At 32.6% G+C, this 19,306-nt stretch overlaps 1 protein-coding gene across 1 annotated transcript; it reads right to left on the bottom strand.

Annotated features, from left to right (window-relative positions):
* Positions 1-2,230: 2,230 nt before the first annotated feature.
* LOC144564952 (two-component response regulator ORR21-like) lies at positions 2,231-6,197 on the bottom strand. Its single transcript, XM_078314545.1, has 6 exons — positions 5,796-6,197; positions 4,775-4,927; positions 4,107-4,568; positions 3,935-4,011; positions 2,717-3,840; positions 2,231-2,464 (listed from the first exon to the last, which is right to left on the bottom strand). Exons 1-5 carry the CDS (start codon positions 5,917-5,919, stop codon positions 2,752-2,754), a joined length of 1,905 nt encoding a protein of 634 aa, XP_078170671.1. The 5' UTR covers positions 5,920-6,197; the 3' UTR covers positions 2,231-2,464; positions 2,717-2,751.
* Positions 6,198-19,306: the final 13,109 nt, after the last annotated feature.

Genomic DNA, 19,306 nt, shown 5'->3' with positions numbered 1-19,306 from the left:
TGTGAAGAAGGATTTCCTCCCTCTAGATATGGCGATGCCTCGGACAACAAGGTACCAAAGCTCACGTTGGAAATAGAATCAAGCCATGAAGGAAGTGGTGCTGGTTTGCTTGAAATATTATTCTGCTCCACAGATGTCAAAAGTGGCACAAAGATCAGTCAGCACTTTAGAAATATGTTGCCAAAAAAGGCCGTGCAAAATGTGTCAAAGACATTTAAGAGGCGTAACTTCAGTAACAATTATTAAACAAGAAGTCATGGGCAAAAGGTAAATCTTGTGTAAGATTGAAAAATCTCACAGTATAACATCTCATATAACAAAGCAAAATGAGATATATCATGCGCATAGAATACCCCTGACAGGGTTCCTATCCTTTGGGCCGGGTAACTTTGAAATTTCTTGGGCCAGGTAATTTTGTAATTTGGGCTGACATATCAATGCCATTACTGGAAGTCTGCAATGCTGTTACTGTTACTACTTTGACCAGTCAAATATATATATATATATTTTTTTATTTTTTTTTATTGACAGACGGTTTAACCATGTTTTGCGTAAAATTTAATAATCGATTTGGCACAATTTGACCAAGAATTTAACTACGCTGATTTTGATTTGTACTAATTTAAGTTCATTCCAAGTTTACAACCATTCAAAATCAATTATCAATTCTTAGGCTTCTCAGTTCCATCAACATATCGGTCCGTGCTAATGTTTTATTTTGCTTTAATTTATTATAAAAACAAATATAAGTTAAAAAAAAAAATTATCAATCCTACGTACTCTCTCTCTCTCTCTTGAAAATATTGACAGCAACTGCTAAGGTCTCTCTTAATTTCATTAAATTAAGTATTATTCTTCATATCGGTGTTGTAAATAATGGTATGTGTTCATAGGACGAACAAGGTGTCATTAAGCAATTAATCGGAAATATAAAAAAATAATCGACTGATTAGTATGAAAAATCTGTGACGGTTTTATCACCGCCAACAACTAATCAATCGATTAATCGGTCTAGATGGTCTTTTTACAACAACATAAATATAAATAAAATACTAATACAACACTAATACAATTAATAAGATTGTTATTCAAAAAGAATTCTCAAAATAGATATTTTTTTAAAATTAAATTTACTAGAAGGATCACAGTATTTTCTGTATTGCCTAGAATTTCTGTATTACCTAGAAGTGATTTTTGAATCAGGATCAATAACTCAGAATTCAAGCATTTTTTTTTTAAATAACAAATAATGAAATATATTAATTTTTCTTACAACCGTGAAAAATCCGACCTGAAAAATATTGATCTGGATTATTTGTTGCAGTCTTTCTAATAAATCATCTATTTTCAAATAAATATATTCAACATTTCTAATATTTCAATACAAAAAATAAAAAATTTATGTTTTAAAAAAAAAATTGGAACCGTGAAATTTTTTCACGGTTTGGAATTAAACTTCCAAGTTTTTCACGGTTTGGGTATTTTTAAAAATCTTCCTAAACCATGATTATTATTATTAAAATATTTTGCTAATGGGGTATTATTAAAAATGTGGGAAGAATTTACATCTTCCGAAAAAATCTCCCGCGTAACTTGTTCCAAAGCTCCTCGTAAGCCTGGTAAAATCTGTTGGCAACAGGTGCATTTCATAAACTACTGTTCTTTGGCGAAAGCATATATTTATTAGGAGGGATCAAGTTACAACACTTGAGAGTTACAACAAAGTTACAACATTATTTTTTTTCATTTTCAAAGTCTAAATCGTCGATCCAAACCGTTAGATATTCAATCTATATTAAAATGTGCTTACAGACCAAATTTTACATTTTTTGAAATTTTTTTTGCTATTTATTAAGATGGGTACAAAATTGCTGTTTTTTAATGGTGCAGAATTTTAATAAAAACAGCGATTTTGTACCCATCTTAATAAATAGCAAAAAAATTTCAAAAAATGTAAAATTTGGTCTGCAAGCACATTTTAATATAGATTGAATATCTAACGATTTGGATCGACGATTTGGACTTTGAAAATGAAAAAAAATGATGTTGTAACTTTGTTGTGACTTTCAAGTGTTGTAACTTGATCCCTCCTCATTTATTAGAATGTAAAGGCTCTTGGCCCCAAAAAATGGGTCAGGATTTAATCCCTCCACCAACTGTTACTACAGCGCCTTTCAATGGCACATCAATAAACAAAGAGATGTGCAATCTTTTCTAGGAAAAGAAAACGAATCCAAACCACTTTGTAATAAATAGTTAATGTTCCCCAAAGCCTATGAACATCTTAAATGCAACAGTTTCTTCCAACTAACAAGCTCTTAATTGTTTATATATTTTATAGATAAATACAGTCAAGCAACAGATACATCTACTAAAAATGCATGACAGCTCACCTAAGGAAACCAAATTAATATAAGTGAAAAAGGCTGCACTGTGATCAAATAAACATGCTTCCCACTCAACCCTGCAATGGAACCACAAATTGAATTAACAAGTGTGTCCAAGGAAAAAAATATAAAAAATATAAAATGAAGCTACACTATGAATGATATCCCAGTGAACAACTTAAACAACAAAAACAAATGCAGGTATCTAAAAGAGTTTAAAAAAATCAAGATTAGTGTGTTACTTAATCAAGATGTGAGCATATTACTTGTGCACACATACAACTCTCAAGTGCAAACATTGAAAGTATAAGATAGTGTTTGGTACATACCTACTTTACAAAGGAGAACTAATTTAGTAATACACTCAGATCTGACCGTCCAATCCGAAATTCTCTGGATTCACCAAGTCCCCAGCACCAATCTGGCCGAAGTTTGGGAGGTTAGTTGGAGACTCAATCTCATCTACCGCAAACCGACTTGGTAGACATGTTCCTTTTCCAACAAACCCTAGACTGTTCCTCCTCCCTTGCCTATTATTATCCGACATGCGTGCCCCATTAAACCCAAAACCAGAGTTCACCATTCCAGACATCATTCCCGGCATTGCAAAGCTATTGTTATTTGAGACAGCTGTCATGGTATTAAGCTCTTCATCCACAATCTGACCGACACCAAATCTCAAATTTTTTGGTTCAGTTGAAATAAGGTTGCTATTGTAGTCTACAACAGACCCTGCACTGGTATAACCTGAGTTGCCACTGATGGATGGCTGTGATGTTATTACTGAAGGCCCTTGATTCACTTGGTAACTCTGGCTGGAAGGACCCACCCTTTGCAAGCTTGACAGAGACTGAGAAGGGAGCATCATGGGGCTTTGCACAAGCGATCCCCTACCCGTTTGAAAGCCAGATCCTTGACTTTGACTTTGACTTGCCAGAATTGTATTTTCACTTGATTGGTAAGTGTTCATATGTTGAGAGGAGGGTATTACAAGGCAGGATGGCTGCACATTTAACGATGCACTTGGTTGTGGGACTGACACCCCAGAGCCCACAACCTGTTGCTGCTGGTGGATTATTTGTGCAAGATCATTATTGGATGGCCAATTGGGGAAAGAGGAAGGCATGTCTAAACTTGGATTTATGGTGATGTTACTTAAATTGGATTGAGGAAATTGTCTGGTGAGGGTTGTCGGAGGCCCACATGTTACCAGCGGTTGTCCAAAGGCAATTTCTCTAACGGGCTGTTTGGATCCATTTTGAGTTAAAAGTTCTTCTTCAAACGCAGCTAGGGCTTGTGGAGGGATGTGACCAGATGCAACTAGTGTCTCAAAATCGAGTCTACCAAGTGGGCCTCCTTTTATGTTTGTAGAGACTGGTCCACAGAATGGATTGGGTAGACCAGGATGGTGTTGCGTCACCCCGCTAAGTCTTTTGAGGTACAGCCTGAATTTCTGCGCATGTCACATTTGTTAATAAAAGTGTGGAATAGCAATTGGATATCAAACAGTGGGGTTGTGACATGTCTTTAAAAAAAGTTTTACAAACCTGCAAATGGCTGGCAACATTTTCTCTCGTTAAGCCTGGAACATTCATCAACTCGAGAATTCTTTTGGGTACTGCCTCTGCCAGAGAGAGAAATCACAAGTAGGTTAAGCAGGAAATCCAATCTCTAATGTTTTCATACATTCTTAACAAAAAAATGGTAAAGAAAATATACTTTCAATTCCAAGCTGGTTAACAGCATTGACAAACTGCTGATGCAGTTCGACTGACCACACCACCCTGGGCTTCTTCGAGGAATTTGGGTCTGCGCTCTCAGTCTCTCCCTCCTCCTCCTCTTTCACTGTACACCTCTTCTTTTTCTGAGACGACTTCCATCCCCCACTTCCATCCGGGGCCCCACCATCATTGGCTGATGAAGCATACTCTGCATCCTCAGCCACCCTCTTATTGGAGTTACTATTGTTGATGTTTGTGTTGTTATTGTTGATAGTGCGGTCACCCTCCTCAAAGCTTCCAGAGTGCTCAACATCGCGGTTATTGTCGGTCCATTTTTTTCTGAGAACATGTTGCCAGATATTCTTCAGCTCTTCCATTCTGACTGGCTTAATTAAATAGTCACAGGCCCCATGTTTTATTCCTTTCATTACTATGTTGGTCCTCGCATCAGCCGACATCACTGCCAAATGAAATATTAGAACTTAACGCATGAAACATCAGTTGGAATGTTAGCTAATAATCAAATCACAAAAGTCGCATATCTTGGTCAGTCCGGGAGCTTGTGTTTTCGACCTAAAAGTTATAAACAATTGAAACAAAATTGTAATTCTTTTCCCACAATACATGTGTTCTACTTACTAGAGGTTCTATACATAAGAAACTTACTAATGACAGGGAGGTCCATCTCAAGCCCGACATGCTCAAGAAGTTTGAATCCATCCATATCTGGCATGTGAACATCACTTATGACCAAGTGAAAACTATCTCTGCTCTCCCTGAGGAGAGCCAGTGCCGCTGTCGCCTGGGAACATGTTGTAACTGCAACAAATGGTACATACCAGTTAAAACCCAAAATTGCTGAGTTCCTTGATTCATAACTGAATTTTCAAGTATCCTGTGAAAGTAAAAAATGAGATGTAGACATTGTGGCTTTCAATTTTCTTTTTCTTTTGGTATACTGCAGTAGGCTTTCAGTATGTCTTGATAAAAAACAGTGACAGCATGTCACTTTTCCAGAATAAAGGAGACCACTCCTAATAAATGGCATGACAACAGTCTGATGAACTTTCAAGTAAACTTGGAAGGATAAGAAAACACCAGATCTTACTTAGATTTAAGTAAAAATAATGTTAGATATTTAATTGGAAGTTCATAATTTACCTACAAACAGACATTACCCTAGCATGCAGAAGAAGAAAATTTTGACAATTATTAAATACTGGAATAGAAAAGGTGTTTGTTCATAATTTTAAGGATGATAAAAAAAGGGTAGAAGTACATTATGAAGGGACCATAAATAGTATTATCACAAGGAGCAAAAAATGCTTACAGACAAGGAGAAAATGCAAATATTTCCAAAAAGTAACACACAACAAATAACTCAATCATTAACCAAGTAAGGCCATGAGTGATGAATTTTTCAACAATTCCTGCAATTGGTCCCAATTCCTATAAATAGTAGCTTCCCAAAAGGAATTTACCACAAGTGAATGTTAAACAAGAAGTGCATATTTGAACAGCTAAACCAGTTTTTTTTGGCAAAAGGCTTAGATAATTGAACAATTCCCACAATCATAACTTGAGAAGTAACACTAAAAACAGCTAATAACAGCCAGACCAGCTAATTCCCCAAAACGGAATGAACCTACCAAATAAAAAAAACTATAATTTTTCAACAATTGCTCACCCTCATATCGGCACTTGAGAAGCATCGCTTTAAGAACACGAAGACAGGTGACATCATCATCTACGACAAGCACACGCAGCCCCGCAGGGAACTGTACCTCTTCTTCCGTGTCAGTCCTGTCCATCTCCCCTCATACCAGAGAAGAACGCCACACAAATTCCACCTCAATCAAATGACCCCACCCAGTCCGATCTGGCCAGGGGTGTAAGCGAGCAGAGGGAGGGGTACAGAGTCCGGATCCGCAACGAATCCGTGGTGGATCTCTCTGTGTGCGAGTGTATCGGTCTCCGACGAGGGAAAAGGGATTGAGAGAGAGAGAGGAGAGGAGAGACGACTAATCGACTATGGTAATAAAATAGTCGTATTTTGGGGCGGCCTTGCTGGGAGCCTCAGACTTGAGTTAAGACTGGAGATGGCTGCGTCATTAATTTTTAGTGTGGCTCCAGATAGCTTTTCTTGCCTGGACCTGGTCTTCTGATTAATAAAAGTGTTTTTTTTTTTTGGTTGGGATTTTGTAGGGATTTTTTTTTTTTTAAGTAAAGGTTGGAGGACAATGTTATTTTGAATGTAACAGTTAAATTATTTTGAACCACGGTAAATTTGTTATTTTTTTAAGTAGTTTTGGATTTTTTTTAGTAATATTTGAAGATAACATTGTTCTTCGACCTTTTACATGGAAAGCAACGATAAAAGAAGTCTTCTAGTTGTTTCGAATCTATGATCTTTTACACATGTATTAAGTTTTGTACGAATTAAAATATTTTGACAATATGGAAGATAATATATAGTTTATAAGGAAGTCTACAAAATAAGAAAAATCTTATGTAAAAATTGCTTGTTATTTTGGTTTGAATTTGCTGTAATTGTTCAGAATTCAAATTCTTTCTAATATTTGGTAGCATTTATAACATGACTGTAGAAATAGACCATAAAATTTTCAAATTTAATAGTATACAGAGCAAGACTTTCTTTCCAAGTTATAAAAATCACACGATACATAATTTTGTTACAATAATTATCTGAAACAAGATTGTTTTAAACTTGTGTGCTAATAAAAAAGTGTACCATTGGTACAAATCCTATGCAATTTATTCTCAGAAAAAAGTGTACAAAATATATTAAACAAGATAAAGTTGGTTGGGCGATCATTGTTGTGTAGAAATATATTGATTAAAAAAAACAAAGCAATGCAATATTTTGATTGATTTTTTTATTTACTTTAATTTGTGTATGGCCTGCAATTAGGGATGCAAACGGATCGGATAATGGTAAAACTATATCTGTATCTGCTTTTATTTTTTGGATACGGATACATCATATATTAGATGAATACGTATGGATACAGATCGAATACTAAATATCCGTAGATATATACATAAATATTTTCATAATGTAGATTAAACCATATGGTATATATTTACTATCTAGATACAGACAATTAAAATTCAAAACTATATCCATATCCGTATTCGCACGGATATTCAAACATCCGTATTTAATTTCGAATACGGATCCGAATACAGCCAGATATTATCTGATCCGTTTGCACCCCTACTTGCAATCTTGTACAATTTTATATCAAAATTTCGGTCCATCATGAACGATTTTGCTCCATTCGTACTTAGGACTAATTAATTTTGCATTACTTCTTAAAATGTCTAGAAGAATAACGAAGTAACGAGCAAAACAATTATAAAAGCAGGGCAATGCTATTTTGAAAGTAACTGTTAAATTATTGAACACAGAGAAAAAAAAATTCTTACTTCATATTCAATTTATTCTTCTATAAATTTTTATTTTATACTAATTATGGTAAAAACTTAATAAAAAACTTGTATCAAATATGTAAAAGTTAGACTATTAAATGCTTCTGAAAGAATGAAAAAAAATGTTGGGTTTATTACTTTTTTATTTTTTATTTTTCTCATCACACTACTATTTTGAGAGCTAAATGTGCAGCTCAATGATTTTTTATACTTTTATATCAAATTTAGTAATCATCACCTGCACATTCTTAAGGTTTATTTTTTCATATTAAATTAGAAAAAAAAATACAAATTAAAATCTCTCTATTATTGTCAAAAAGAAGAATACCTTATTTCATATACGTGTCGTTTAATAAAAGTGTTTTTCATCGCAGCAAATAGAAGAACTAAAATTATTTGTTTAATTGTAGATTCAAAGCTGATGCTTTTAGATAAAGAAAGAAGAATTGAATGAGAAAAAGAGAATCTTACAGATTTCTTATATCTTTCATAAAAAAATAATATAAAACTCATATTTATTTCAATACGGTTTAAAGTTAAAATTCTTCTAACTTAAATCTATTACGAACACAGGACTATAACACATGCATTTTTTTCACAACCACCAAAATCAATTCCATAATTGAGAAAGAAAATAATTTATTATTGGAGGAATTAAAACAAATGGTTCCTTATCAGAATCCATCTAATATTTATGTCAACGATGAATCATGAATCATGAATGCTTGCATTCTAGTTTAATTTAAAAATACATCAAACACCTTTTTTTTTTCTTTTTTTTCTTTTTTCCGAGTCGAACCCATGCTAAATGAATAGTTTAGTTTAAACATGATATCATCAAATTCTTATTAGAATTTAATTTTCGTCATAAAAATGCGGATAGGTAACTTAGCTTCAATGATTAAAAAAAAAAAAAAATAGTTTCCAAATTTCTATTTTTTTTCCCGAAAGCACGTGGACCTGGATGTATAATGTACCCAATTAATATAGAAGATAGATGAGCATGGCCATTTTGGGAATTAAGTTGGGAATTAATGAAGTTATGGCTAGACGTGGTGTAGATCGGAAAATTTTTATCCATAGAAATTATAAAATTCAGACGTACAAAAATAGAAATAGTGTCTCGTTTCTATTAAATATAGTAAAATCAAACTCATTGAGTACTATCAATTGATTTTTTTTTTAAATTGCACAGAAAAATTTGCAAAATACATATATATAGAGAGAGAGAGAGAGAGAGAATGGCTAAGCTCAAATCGTTTGGTCCTAGACTCAGGAACAAACGACTCGGTTCTCTGATTTTTGAAGTTCAAAAGGCCGATCTAAACCATTAAATATTTAATCTATATTAAAATGTGCTAGGAGACAAAATTTTATATTTTTTGGAATTTTTTTACTATTTATTAAGATGGTTTGAAAATCGATGTTTTTATTAAAATTCTGCACCATAAAAAAACAGTGACTTTCAAATTATCTTAATAAATAGTAAAAAAATTCCCAAAAATCTAAAATTTTGTCCCCAAGCACATTTTAATATAGATTAAACATCTAACGGTTTGGATCGGCCGTTTGAACTTTGAAAATCGGAGGATCGAGTCGTTTGTTCCTGGACTCAGGAACAAACGATTTGAACTTAGCCATTCTCTCTCTCTCTCTCTCTCTCTATATATATATATATGGGGATCAGACTCAATGAATCCGATTCATAAAAGAATTGATTTTATGTGACACGAAACCCTTTGTATCTACAGATATTGAGAATTCGGTGTAGCAAAAAATTAATTAGAAAATTTACAAATCATAAACAGTGATTTTGATATATTTTTTACGGCACAAAACCCTCTGTATCCATAGAAAATAATAGTTACAGAGAGTTTTGTGTTGCAAAAAATCAACCATTTATGGATCAGAATCATGAAATCTGATCCATAAATTTTTCTTTTTCCATGCCACAGTTCAAAAAAAAAAAGTCAATGGATCAGATTCAATAAATTCAATCTTACTTTATTTGATAAAAACGAAATATTTTTTCTATTTCTGTACACCTAAATTTTATAATTAGTTCGAATAAAAAATTTGCGTGTAGATCTTCTTGGTGAAGTGTAAGTGGTAATTATGATTATAAGGGTGGGAGCACACAAGCGCCCCCCATTCCCAAGTGTTGTTATGGGAGATGCCAAAATGATGAGATTTGGAATGAGGTATCAAAACACAAGAAACAAGACAGAAGATGGAATGATGGATAGGCAGCTAGCTAGCTAGCTAGGACCAATAATTAATGAACTAAAGCAAGCAAGGTTATCCCAGCTGTACTACTCTAACTGGACACCAGCTGTCCATGTAGGATTCCGGCCCCACTTGCTTGCGACTATGACTATGACTATGTAGGAGAAAGTGAGAAACACCGATACCAATTGCTCCTGTACCAGATTTTCTTGCTGGAAAAATGTTTCTTTTCATCTTTTGTCGTCACCTCGTCTCTCTTGAGTTGAGATCCAGTGATGTAATGAATCCGTATCCTCAGGTATTGCACAGATATTACAGAGGATCACTTATTTTACGGTTTGAGATTAAATCTCAACCGACTTGGGATTTGGGTCACTCTAGGGGGCTGTATTTTTTGGCTTTGAGATTCGTGCCAAGTTAAAAAGTACGGTTCGGATCTAGTAATTGTAAAAGATTCCCTTATCAGGTATTGGAGAGGATGTGAATTCGTGATGTAATCCGATTCTAATTTGTGATAATTCATCCAAAGTGAAATACACACATCTGAAGTAGCGAATCCGAATTCTGAAATGATCTCAAGCGACAAATTTGAATCATACGATCTTGATCCAAAACTCAAAAATTAGATTACTTTAAATCTGGACCCAGCACGATAATTAAAATTGAATACAAATATTATATAAATATCTTACAAATTATACAAATTCTATATAATTTAAATTCATAATATAATTCACATTTATGGATAGAAAAAAATAAAAATGCATGATATACTAGGACCCACATAGCTCCTTGGACCCACATAGTCCCCATCTGAATTTTTTTTGCCCCTCTTTGAATGTTTGATTTATAATTCGGGTTAAATCTAGGGTTAAAATTAATATAAATGTGTTGAATTTTTATTGGTAATTAGAATTATAAATTACAAGTCAAAGCATTATAAAGTATAAGTTAAAGCATTGCTTTTATTGAGTACCCGATTAGTTAATGGATTTCAACCCGTTTCAATATCCCCCCCTCGACGAAAATTTATTTTAAATGCAATCTGATAAATTTTAAAATTATTCTCATCAAATTCTTTTAATAAGTATAACACACGCTAACTTTAACTTATAGTATTATGTTCTGATTGTACGTCTCATCGTTGGAATTAACAATATAATTATATTTTAATTATAAAATGTGTGTATATGGAGTTAGGCTGGGGTGCTATGGATAGCATAGTGGCCTCTATGCTACGGCTCAATATTCGAGTTTTCAAAATCCAAACGGTCGATCCGAACCGTTCATCTTATTCTCCATATTAATATCTGCTTGGAGACCAAATTTTATAATTTTCTGAATTTTTTTACTATTTATTAAGCCACTTTGAAAATCCTTAATCCAACGGTTTTACTGTTTTGTGCAGCCACCGTTGGATCAACAATTTTGTAAAATACTTAATAAATAGTAAAAAAATTCAGAAAAATGTAAAATTTGGTCTCCGAGCAGATATTAATATGGAGAATAAGATGAACGGTTCGGATTGACTGTTTGAATTTTGAAAACTCGAATATTGAGCCGTAGCATAGAGGCCACTATGCTATCCATAGCACCCCAGCCTAACTCGTGTATATGATCATTCCACATTTAAATTATATCTTTTGAAAGTATAGTGGTGTAAATTTTAACTGTACCGATGACTGGTAAAATATTGCACAAAAAAAAAATGGCATGAGTCCTGAAATTATGAAACAATTAAACCACTGTAAATTAAATCGAACACGACGTTGACTGTGTATATTTTGAACACAAATTACATCACAAAAGAGTGCTCTTCATAATTTTATCATCAAATCCTTTTATGTTCTAACAATTTAAAAGGTTTCCTTTATTTTAATTAAGATTCCATCCACTTTGTACATGAGCGGAATTAGAAAATGTAGATTGAAGGACGGAAGCACAAAATACAGTATGGTGGTGGCTGGAATTTAAACCCAATTAAGTCTCCGTAACCACAAAACAAAATTCTAACACGAAGTTTCAAACACATATGTAATATTTTATAAAAATTTAAATTATACAATAAATTATAAATTCAATTAAATTTCAATATACATGATTAATTTTTAAAAATTATGAGGGTGACTAAGCACTCTTGATTTGGCAATAGAGCCCATGAGACCCTATTTTTTTTTCTGCAGTTAGATGTAAATTTAAAATATTGTAATTTCACTAAGAAAAACGCTCAAGATCGTTTAATAAAGGGAAATATTTTAGTTTACCCATGATTTTTTTTTTTTTGTCTTTGCAAAGTTTCATACCCGTAGGATTCCATTATCACATAATACTTGGAGTTACAAAATTCTTACATCACATAATAGATTAATAATACTCTAGAGGTGCTACTTTTATCCGATTATCCGATCTAGAACCGAATCGGATACAAGGGCGGATTCAGAATTTTGATCAGAAATAGAAACAAAAGATTAACAAGAGTACGTTTTTTTTTCCTGATGAATTGAAATGTAGTAGTGGATAGAGATCTAAAAAAGTCACGGTACAACCAAATATGTCATGGTATGATACGGTTCCGTCACAACGGGTGTGCCGGTTATGTACCGTGACCATCCACGTGATGTGACAATTTTTCAAAAATTCAATACGACAAGACACGTCACGCAAAAGATTTGATCATGGCACAACACATTGTCACGTATAATTAAGACCATTAGATCTTGATCGAATGGTAAATATTAAATAAACTAACCTAAATTATGAAAAAAGATAGTTAAACATGACAAACGTGACCAGTTACGTTTGGACACGTCTTGTCACGCGTGCCATGGCCATGGAGTGATTAACATGTTGTGACCATTCACTTGCTATGATCATTCTTCCAAATTTAATCACAACACATTAAGACATGTGATCTAAATTATGATGCGACTAATCACGACACTGTACATATTTATATCCTTAGCAGCATACCTTTTTTTTTCTTTTTTTACACGAATCAGTCTGAACTAATTTTCTTCTACTGGACCGTAAACTAAATCCAAGTGTAGGCACAAGTATAAAATAGCACTGAGTCTAAAAAAAATTCAAATCCAGGGGTAAACAAGTGCCTACCCCTGATCCTTCTTGGATCCGCCACTGATCGGATACCTCTACACTCCAAAAACAAAAACAAAAAACCAACACTCACTGAGGCATATTGGATATCAAGATGCATTGATGAGAAAAATGGCTATTTTAAAAGTTTTAATAGTTACACTAGAAATTTTCTCAATTATAAAAGTGTACTATAATTTTTTTTTTTAAGTATCTAAGTATTATTATGTGAAAAATAACTATATTGAAACTTAGAACTTAGTGCTATCTCGACTGACTTGAATGACGAGTTAATTGGTATACCGAGATATCGAATAATAATTACTATAAGATTTCAACAATAAGGTCACGAATTTAAATTAAACGTACTTATTTGACTCAAGATTTTAGTCTACTTACAAAACTTTAGTATTAGAAGAGCCAACATTTAGTCTAGTGACAAAGATACATAACTCTCACGTAAGAAGTTATGGATTTGAAACTCATAAAATGAGAAAATCCTCTTTAATATACAAATGGATTTAAAAAAAAGCTGATAGATCAGACCTCTACCTTAATTTTTTTTTTTTATAAAAAAGCCTTAGTATCAGCATCATCAGCATCATTAGGTTTATTTGTTAAATTGAAGTGCTCAACGTTCATGCAATTAATTGATGAAAATGACGCTACTAAAGTCGGCGACACTTAATTGACGTGAGACCTCCAACACCTAAATAAGTACGCAAGACAAGTAATAGAAGTTTACTCCAGATGGATTAAGTTAAGTAGTCAGAAACAATAATTTAATTTAATTCGGTACGGAAATTCAAACGTCCAATTAATAGTAATGGAAATGATAATTGCATATCTAAATTTTTTTTTTGTTAAGAATCAATCTAGAAAATGCATTTTTTTTGTGAGAAGTCAAATAGAGATGCAAACAGGTTGGATATCCGACCTTATTTGAATCTGTATCTGAAAATTATATACGGATATCTGATATTTGAATATTCACACAGATACAGATGCAATCATACAATTATAATTTTAAATTTTAATTATATGTATTCAAATAGTAAGTACATAAAAAAATTATATTACTCACTATTATAAATAACAGATATCCGTATCCGTATCCGGAAAATAAAAACGGATAGAGATATGATTTTACCACTATCTGATCTGTATCCGATCGGTTTGCACCCCTAATTTAAAACTCAGATGAAAAAAATATTTTAAAATAAAGATTGAAATAAAGAATTTTGGATTACCTGACCCCATTACTTATTTTTTTTTTAAAAAGGAGCCTGATAATTGTACCTCAAACAAAATTTCCGAGCGTGTCCCCCAAGTAGTTTAACATAAAAAAACTTCCAATGTTATCTAACTTTCATTTCCAGCGCTAATATCCAAACATTTAAAGCTTTGTTTATAATATTTTATAATGCTACTCGCAAGCATTTAAACCTCTGTCTGCAAGCATTAAAATTCTAAATCTATATAATTTTAATTTCTAACTACTTTTATTTTCAAGCCAAAAACAGAAAGATTCCTTTCACCCACTTTTTATTTTTATTTTTTCTCTGATCATTTTCATCCATTTTTTTGACAATCCGTGATGAATTTTACGAATCTAAAAATATGAACGTTTTTTATCCGATTTTCTCTTTCAAATGAGATCAATGAAGAATAACATTCGAGTTATATTTGTGTCGTAATTTTTTTTAACACTTTAAATCTTTGTGACTTTCAGTTTTTTTTTTAATTTTGCTTCAAAATAATTTAAACCTCTATTCACAAGCATATAAACCTCATTAATAACACTTTAAATCTCTAGATTAAAACATATAAATCTCATGTACAAATAATTAAAACCTCAACAATAACATTTCAAAGTATATAAACTTCAACAGTAACACTGCATTTACAAAGCATATAAACCTCATGTACAAAGAATTAAAACCTCAACAATAACTTTTCAAAGCATATAAACCTCAACAATAACAGTGCATTTACAAAGCATATAAATCTCATGTACAAAGCCTTGAAAATTTTAATGGTTGTAGACTGAGATTTAAAAACTTGAAAATTTAAAGTGCTCATGAGTTTTACTTTAAAAAAAACAAATGATTTTAAAATTACTCAAAATATTTCTTCATGTATCTTATTTGAAAGATAAAATCGAATAGAAAACGTTCATATTTTTAGATTCGTAAAATTCATCACGGATCATCGAAAAAATAAATTATAATGATCAGAGAAAAAAATAAATAGTGGGTGAAATGAATATTTCTTTTTTTGGCTTGAAAACAAAAGTAGTTACGAGTTAAAACTATACATATTTAGAATTTTAATGCTTTCAGACAGAGGTTTACATGCTTACAAATAACATTGTAAAATATTTTGATATTAGCGTTGGAAATAAAAGTTAGATAACATTGAAAGTTTTTTCTGTTAAACTACTTGAGGTACAGAACATTTCTCAAAAAAATAAGTGTTTTACTTGTTAGGCAAATGCAGGTTTGGGTGTGCGTATGATTTAATGGGATGCGTTTTTTTTCCAGATCAGCGTGTGAAAATACTCGTGAAAAATGGTTCTCAATTTGCGTAACAATGACTCAACGAGAGGAATTTGGACGCGGTTTAGGTAAATTCTTTTGCTCCAAAAAGGATCGATCCCTCCGTTGAGTCAGAAATTCTGTGGCTCAGTTAAATACTCTTATCATATGCCGAGTCACTAATATATTATAAATTCGACCTTCACTGCTTATTGTTAGACTTTTTTTGATTATTTGTAGGGACTTGGTAATGATTTATTGACATGGATTTTGATGCACGGATGTAGATTATCAGGGCCGGTCCCGAAGATTTTGGGGCCCAGGGCGGAAGAAAATTTGGAATCCTTTATATATACAAAAATTTTATGAGACCAGCCAATACACTTCGATAAGTACTTCAACACTATATGCTTTAAGTCATTTTTATATTTTTAAAATTCAAATAGTCGATCCGAACCGTTCAATATGATATCCATATTAAAACGTGCTTGGAGACCAAATTTTACTTTTTTTTAAGATAGGTAGAAAATCCATTAATTTAGAAGATTCTGAACCATAAAAAAAATTCTACTTACATTAAAAAATAATAAAAAATTCAAAAAAAAGAGTAAAATTAGGTCTCCAAGTACGTTTTAATATGGATATTAGGTTGAATGGTTTGGATAGACTATTTGGACTTTTAAAACGCAAAAACTACTTATAAACATATGGTGCTGAAGTACTTATGGAAGCAATTAGGGGTGTTCATCGGTTCGGTTCGGTTTCAATTGAACCCAACTAGGCAAACCAAAGTTATAATTTGGTTTTTAAAATAGAATCAAACTGAACCGAACCGAACTAAAGTTTTATTTCGGTTTCTTCAGTTTCTTCGGTTCAAATCGAAAGATATTAATTTTTTATTTAAAACAATTGATTTATAATAAACCGAAGTATATTAAGAAATAAACCAGGGTATTAAGAAATAAACCAAAGTATTTAAAGCAATTGATTAAGAAATAAACGAGGTATTAAGAAATAAACTGGGGGTAGTCCGGACCAAATTCATAATATATAAAAATTCGACCTGTTCGGTTTTTTCGATTTTGAAAATTTCCAAACCGAACCGAACCGAAGTTATAATTCGGTTTTAAAAAGCAAACTGAACCAATCCATTAAACTAAATAAATCAAACTGTTTAGTCCAAACTAATTTGATTTGGTTCAAAACCGACTAAACCGGACCCAATAAACACCCCTAGAAGCAATTAGCCGGTCATATTTTTTATTGATATGCCAATAAATCATATTTATTTATAGAAAAATTTGAACCATTTATATATACAAAATTTGAACTCTAATAGTTTATTTATTTTTAATATATACATTTTTTTTTTATATATATACAAATTAATTTTTTTTTAGGCCCCTAGAATTTTGGGGCCCGGGGCGGTCGCCCTGGCTACACAGCCCCAGGGCCGGGCCTGTAGATTATAGTTGTCAATATAATACAAGGTCCATATGTTGGTTGGACCTATGAGGACCGCACAGGTAGCCGCAGAGTTTCACAAACATAAGATCTGATTTTTTAACTCCAAACGAAGTTACCGGTTTTTAATTTTTCCCGTGAACCAAACCCAATTGATTTGATTTTAACCAAAGTAAACGCATTGAATCGGCTGCAGCCTGTAGGTTTATTGTGCGACAATGATTCGTGATTTGATTGAGGACCAGCGACTGGCAACTGTTCAAACACCCAAGAGTCATACCTAATTAAGATTATTTGTATCGAGTATTGTGTTAGAAACTGTGAAACGATTCACTGACATGTTGAGTATTGAGTCGCCGTTTCCATCGCCACAGAGGACCGAACGCAGCCAACTTTACAACAATCCTGAAGAACAACTCCTGCTTCTGTGAAGGAATCTCGATGGAACAACGGCTAGACACGTTCCAAGTACTGATTAGATGGACCGCCGAACTCTCCGTACAAGGATTTAATGCAAGGAGAAGGTAAACCAATTGACTTTTAGAATCCCATCAGGTTTCAGACAGCTGACGTAAGCGTAAGGTACCAAAGCTGTTTGATCCATGTCGAGATCCGTGCCGATGCGAATCTCAATGAAAGAATAGCCAGCTAATAGCTATTGAAGAATCAAAACTATAGGTAGCTGACGACCAGCGGTCAGCGGACATCACATTACAGCAGTTGCCTCAGATGCTAGCACTATTCTGTACAAAAAAAATTTATAATTTAATCCCTAGTATTTAAGATCAAATCGAAGAATTATCACACCCACCAAAAGTAAGCAGAACCGCCGAATTTTTTATTAATGCGAAATAAAAATAATAAATTTGAAAAATCAGATCATCATCAGAGGTGGATTCAGAATTTTCGTCACGGGGCAAAAAAGTATCGAATCGATTTTAAATAGTTTATCAAATTTAAAACTATTAATTAATTAGGTACTCGATTACAAATCAATATTTTGACTTATATTTTTCAATGTCCTGACTTATAATTTCTGATATCTTAACTTATAATTCTAATTATCCATCATAATTCAAAAAAATTATTTTCTGATTTTAACACTAAATTTAATCTGAAATACAAATCAAATATTCAGAAAGAGAGCATAAATTTTTTTCAAGAAGATATAAAGTCAATCGATACCAATAGATCTTTACTAAAACTCAAAATCCAGAGGAAGGGGGCAACTGCCCCCCTAGTTCTATTTTGGACCCGCTCCTGATTGTTTTGTGAATATCTTACTTCCCATGCAAACATCATAAGTTTGAATATGTCCAGTATAAAAATAAATAATTGTTGAAACTACAATGTATAGATTCAGAACCAGATGTTATAAATCGTGGAGTTCATTCCGAATGCCACAATCTATGGAAAAGTATCCTCTGCGGAGTTTTTTCGTGCGGCGCTTTTAATCTGGTCCATTCGTTTCGAATCGGACGGACCAGATCAGATCTTGCCCGAATTTAAAAAAAACTCAAAATTTGGTGAACCCTTAATCCAATCCGTCCGATTCGAAACGAACAGATCAGATTAAAAGCGCCGCACAACACCGCACGGAAAAACTCCGCAGAGGATAGCGTTTCACAATCTATAGAGTTCAAGATTGAAAAGTCTGAACACCATAGACTATGAAGTTCAACCCTGCATTTCAATTTTAATCCCATATATAAACCTTCTCTCTCTTTCCTCCTCACCTCTTATCCGCCCTCCACATGTAGTACATTATATTAAATTATTTATAATTTTTTGTTGTAAAACAATAATTATTTAGATTTTGATAATACGCTGATTATCAGTAATTAATATTTGTGTAGATTTAAATTAGACGGACTCCATAAATTATGAATCCGCGTCACTTCAGATATCTGAGAAACAACTAATAAATTCAGACCGTTCTTTTACTCTAGCACAAATCTCAAAACGAATCTATAATTATAATAGGCAACAGATTCTTTTAATTCGGCTAGGACTAAATTCAAACTGTTATTTCTCCTGTAATGAGATATTCCGATCCGATTTTGTTTAATTTAGTTTTATTATTTGTGCTATCATTACTATTCATATAAGCTTTTAAAATAATCAATTTTCTCATTAAAATATCATAAGATCTAATATCCTAAAAAAAAATTGACTTTTTTTCTTCTTCTATTTTTTATTTTTTATTTATATAGTTATTTTAAAAATTGATTTGACAAATTTATTCTTCCACCATGCCTGATTGAAAATAAGTTGCTCAATTATTAACACGTCGACTTCTTTCCCTATCTCCACAGTATCTTCCTTGCGAATCCAATATTTCACTGTGGCAGAAACACCAAATATGGAATAGTTTTTTTTTTTTTACAAATAAATATGGAATAGTTTATTATTATTGTTCTCTTAT

This window comes from Carex rostrata, chromosome 14 (assembly GCF_964058835.1).
Source record: "Carex rostrata chromosome 14, lpCarRost1.2, whole genome shotgun sequence".
Lineage (NCBI taxonomy): Eukaryota > Viridiplantae > Streptophyta > Magnoliopsida > Poales > Cyperaceae > Carex > Carex rostrata.
Note: the sequence above shows the minus strand (reverse complement) of the source record. Positions and strands in the feature narration are given on the sequence as shown.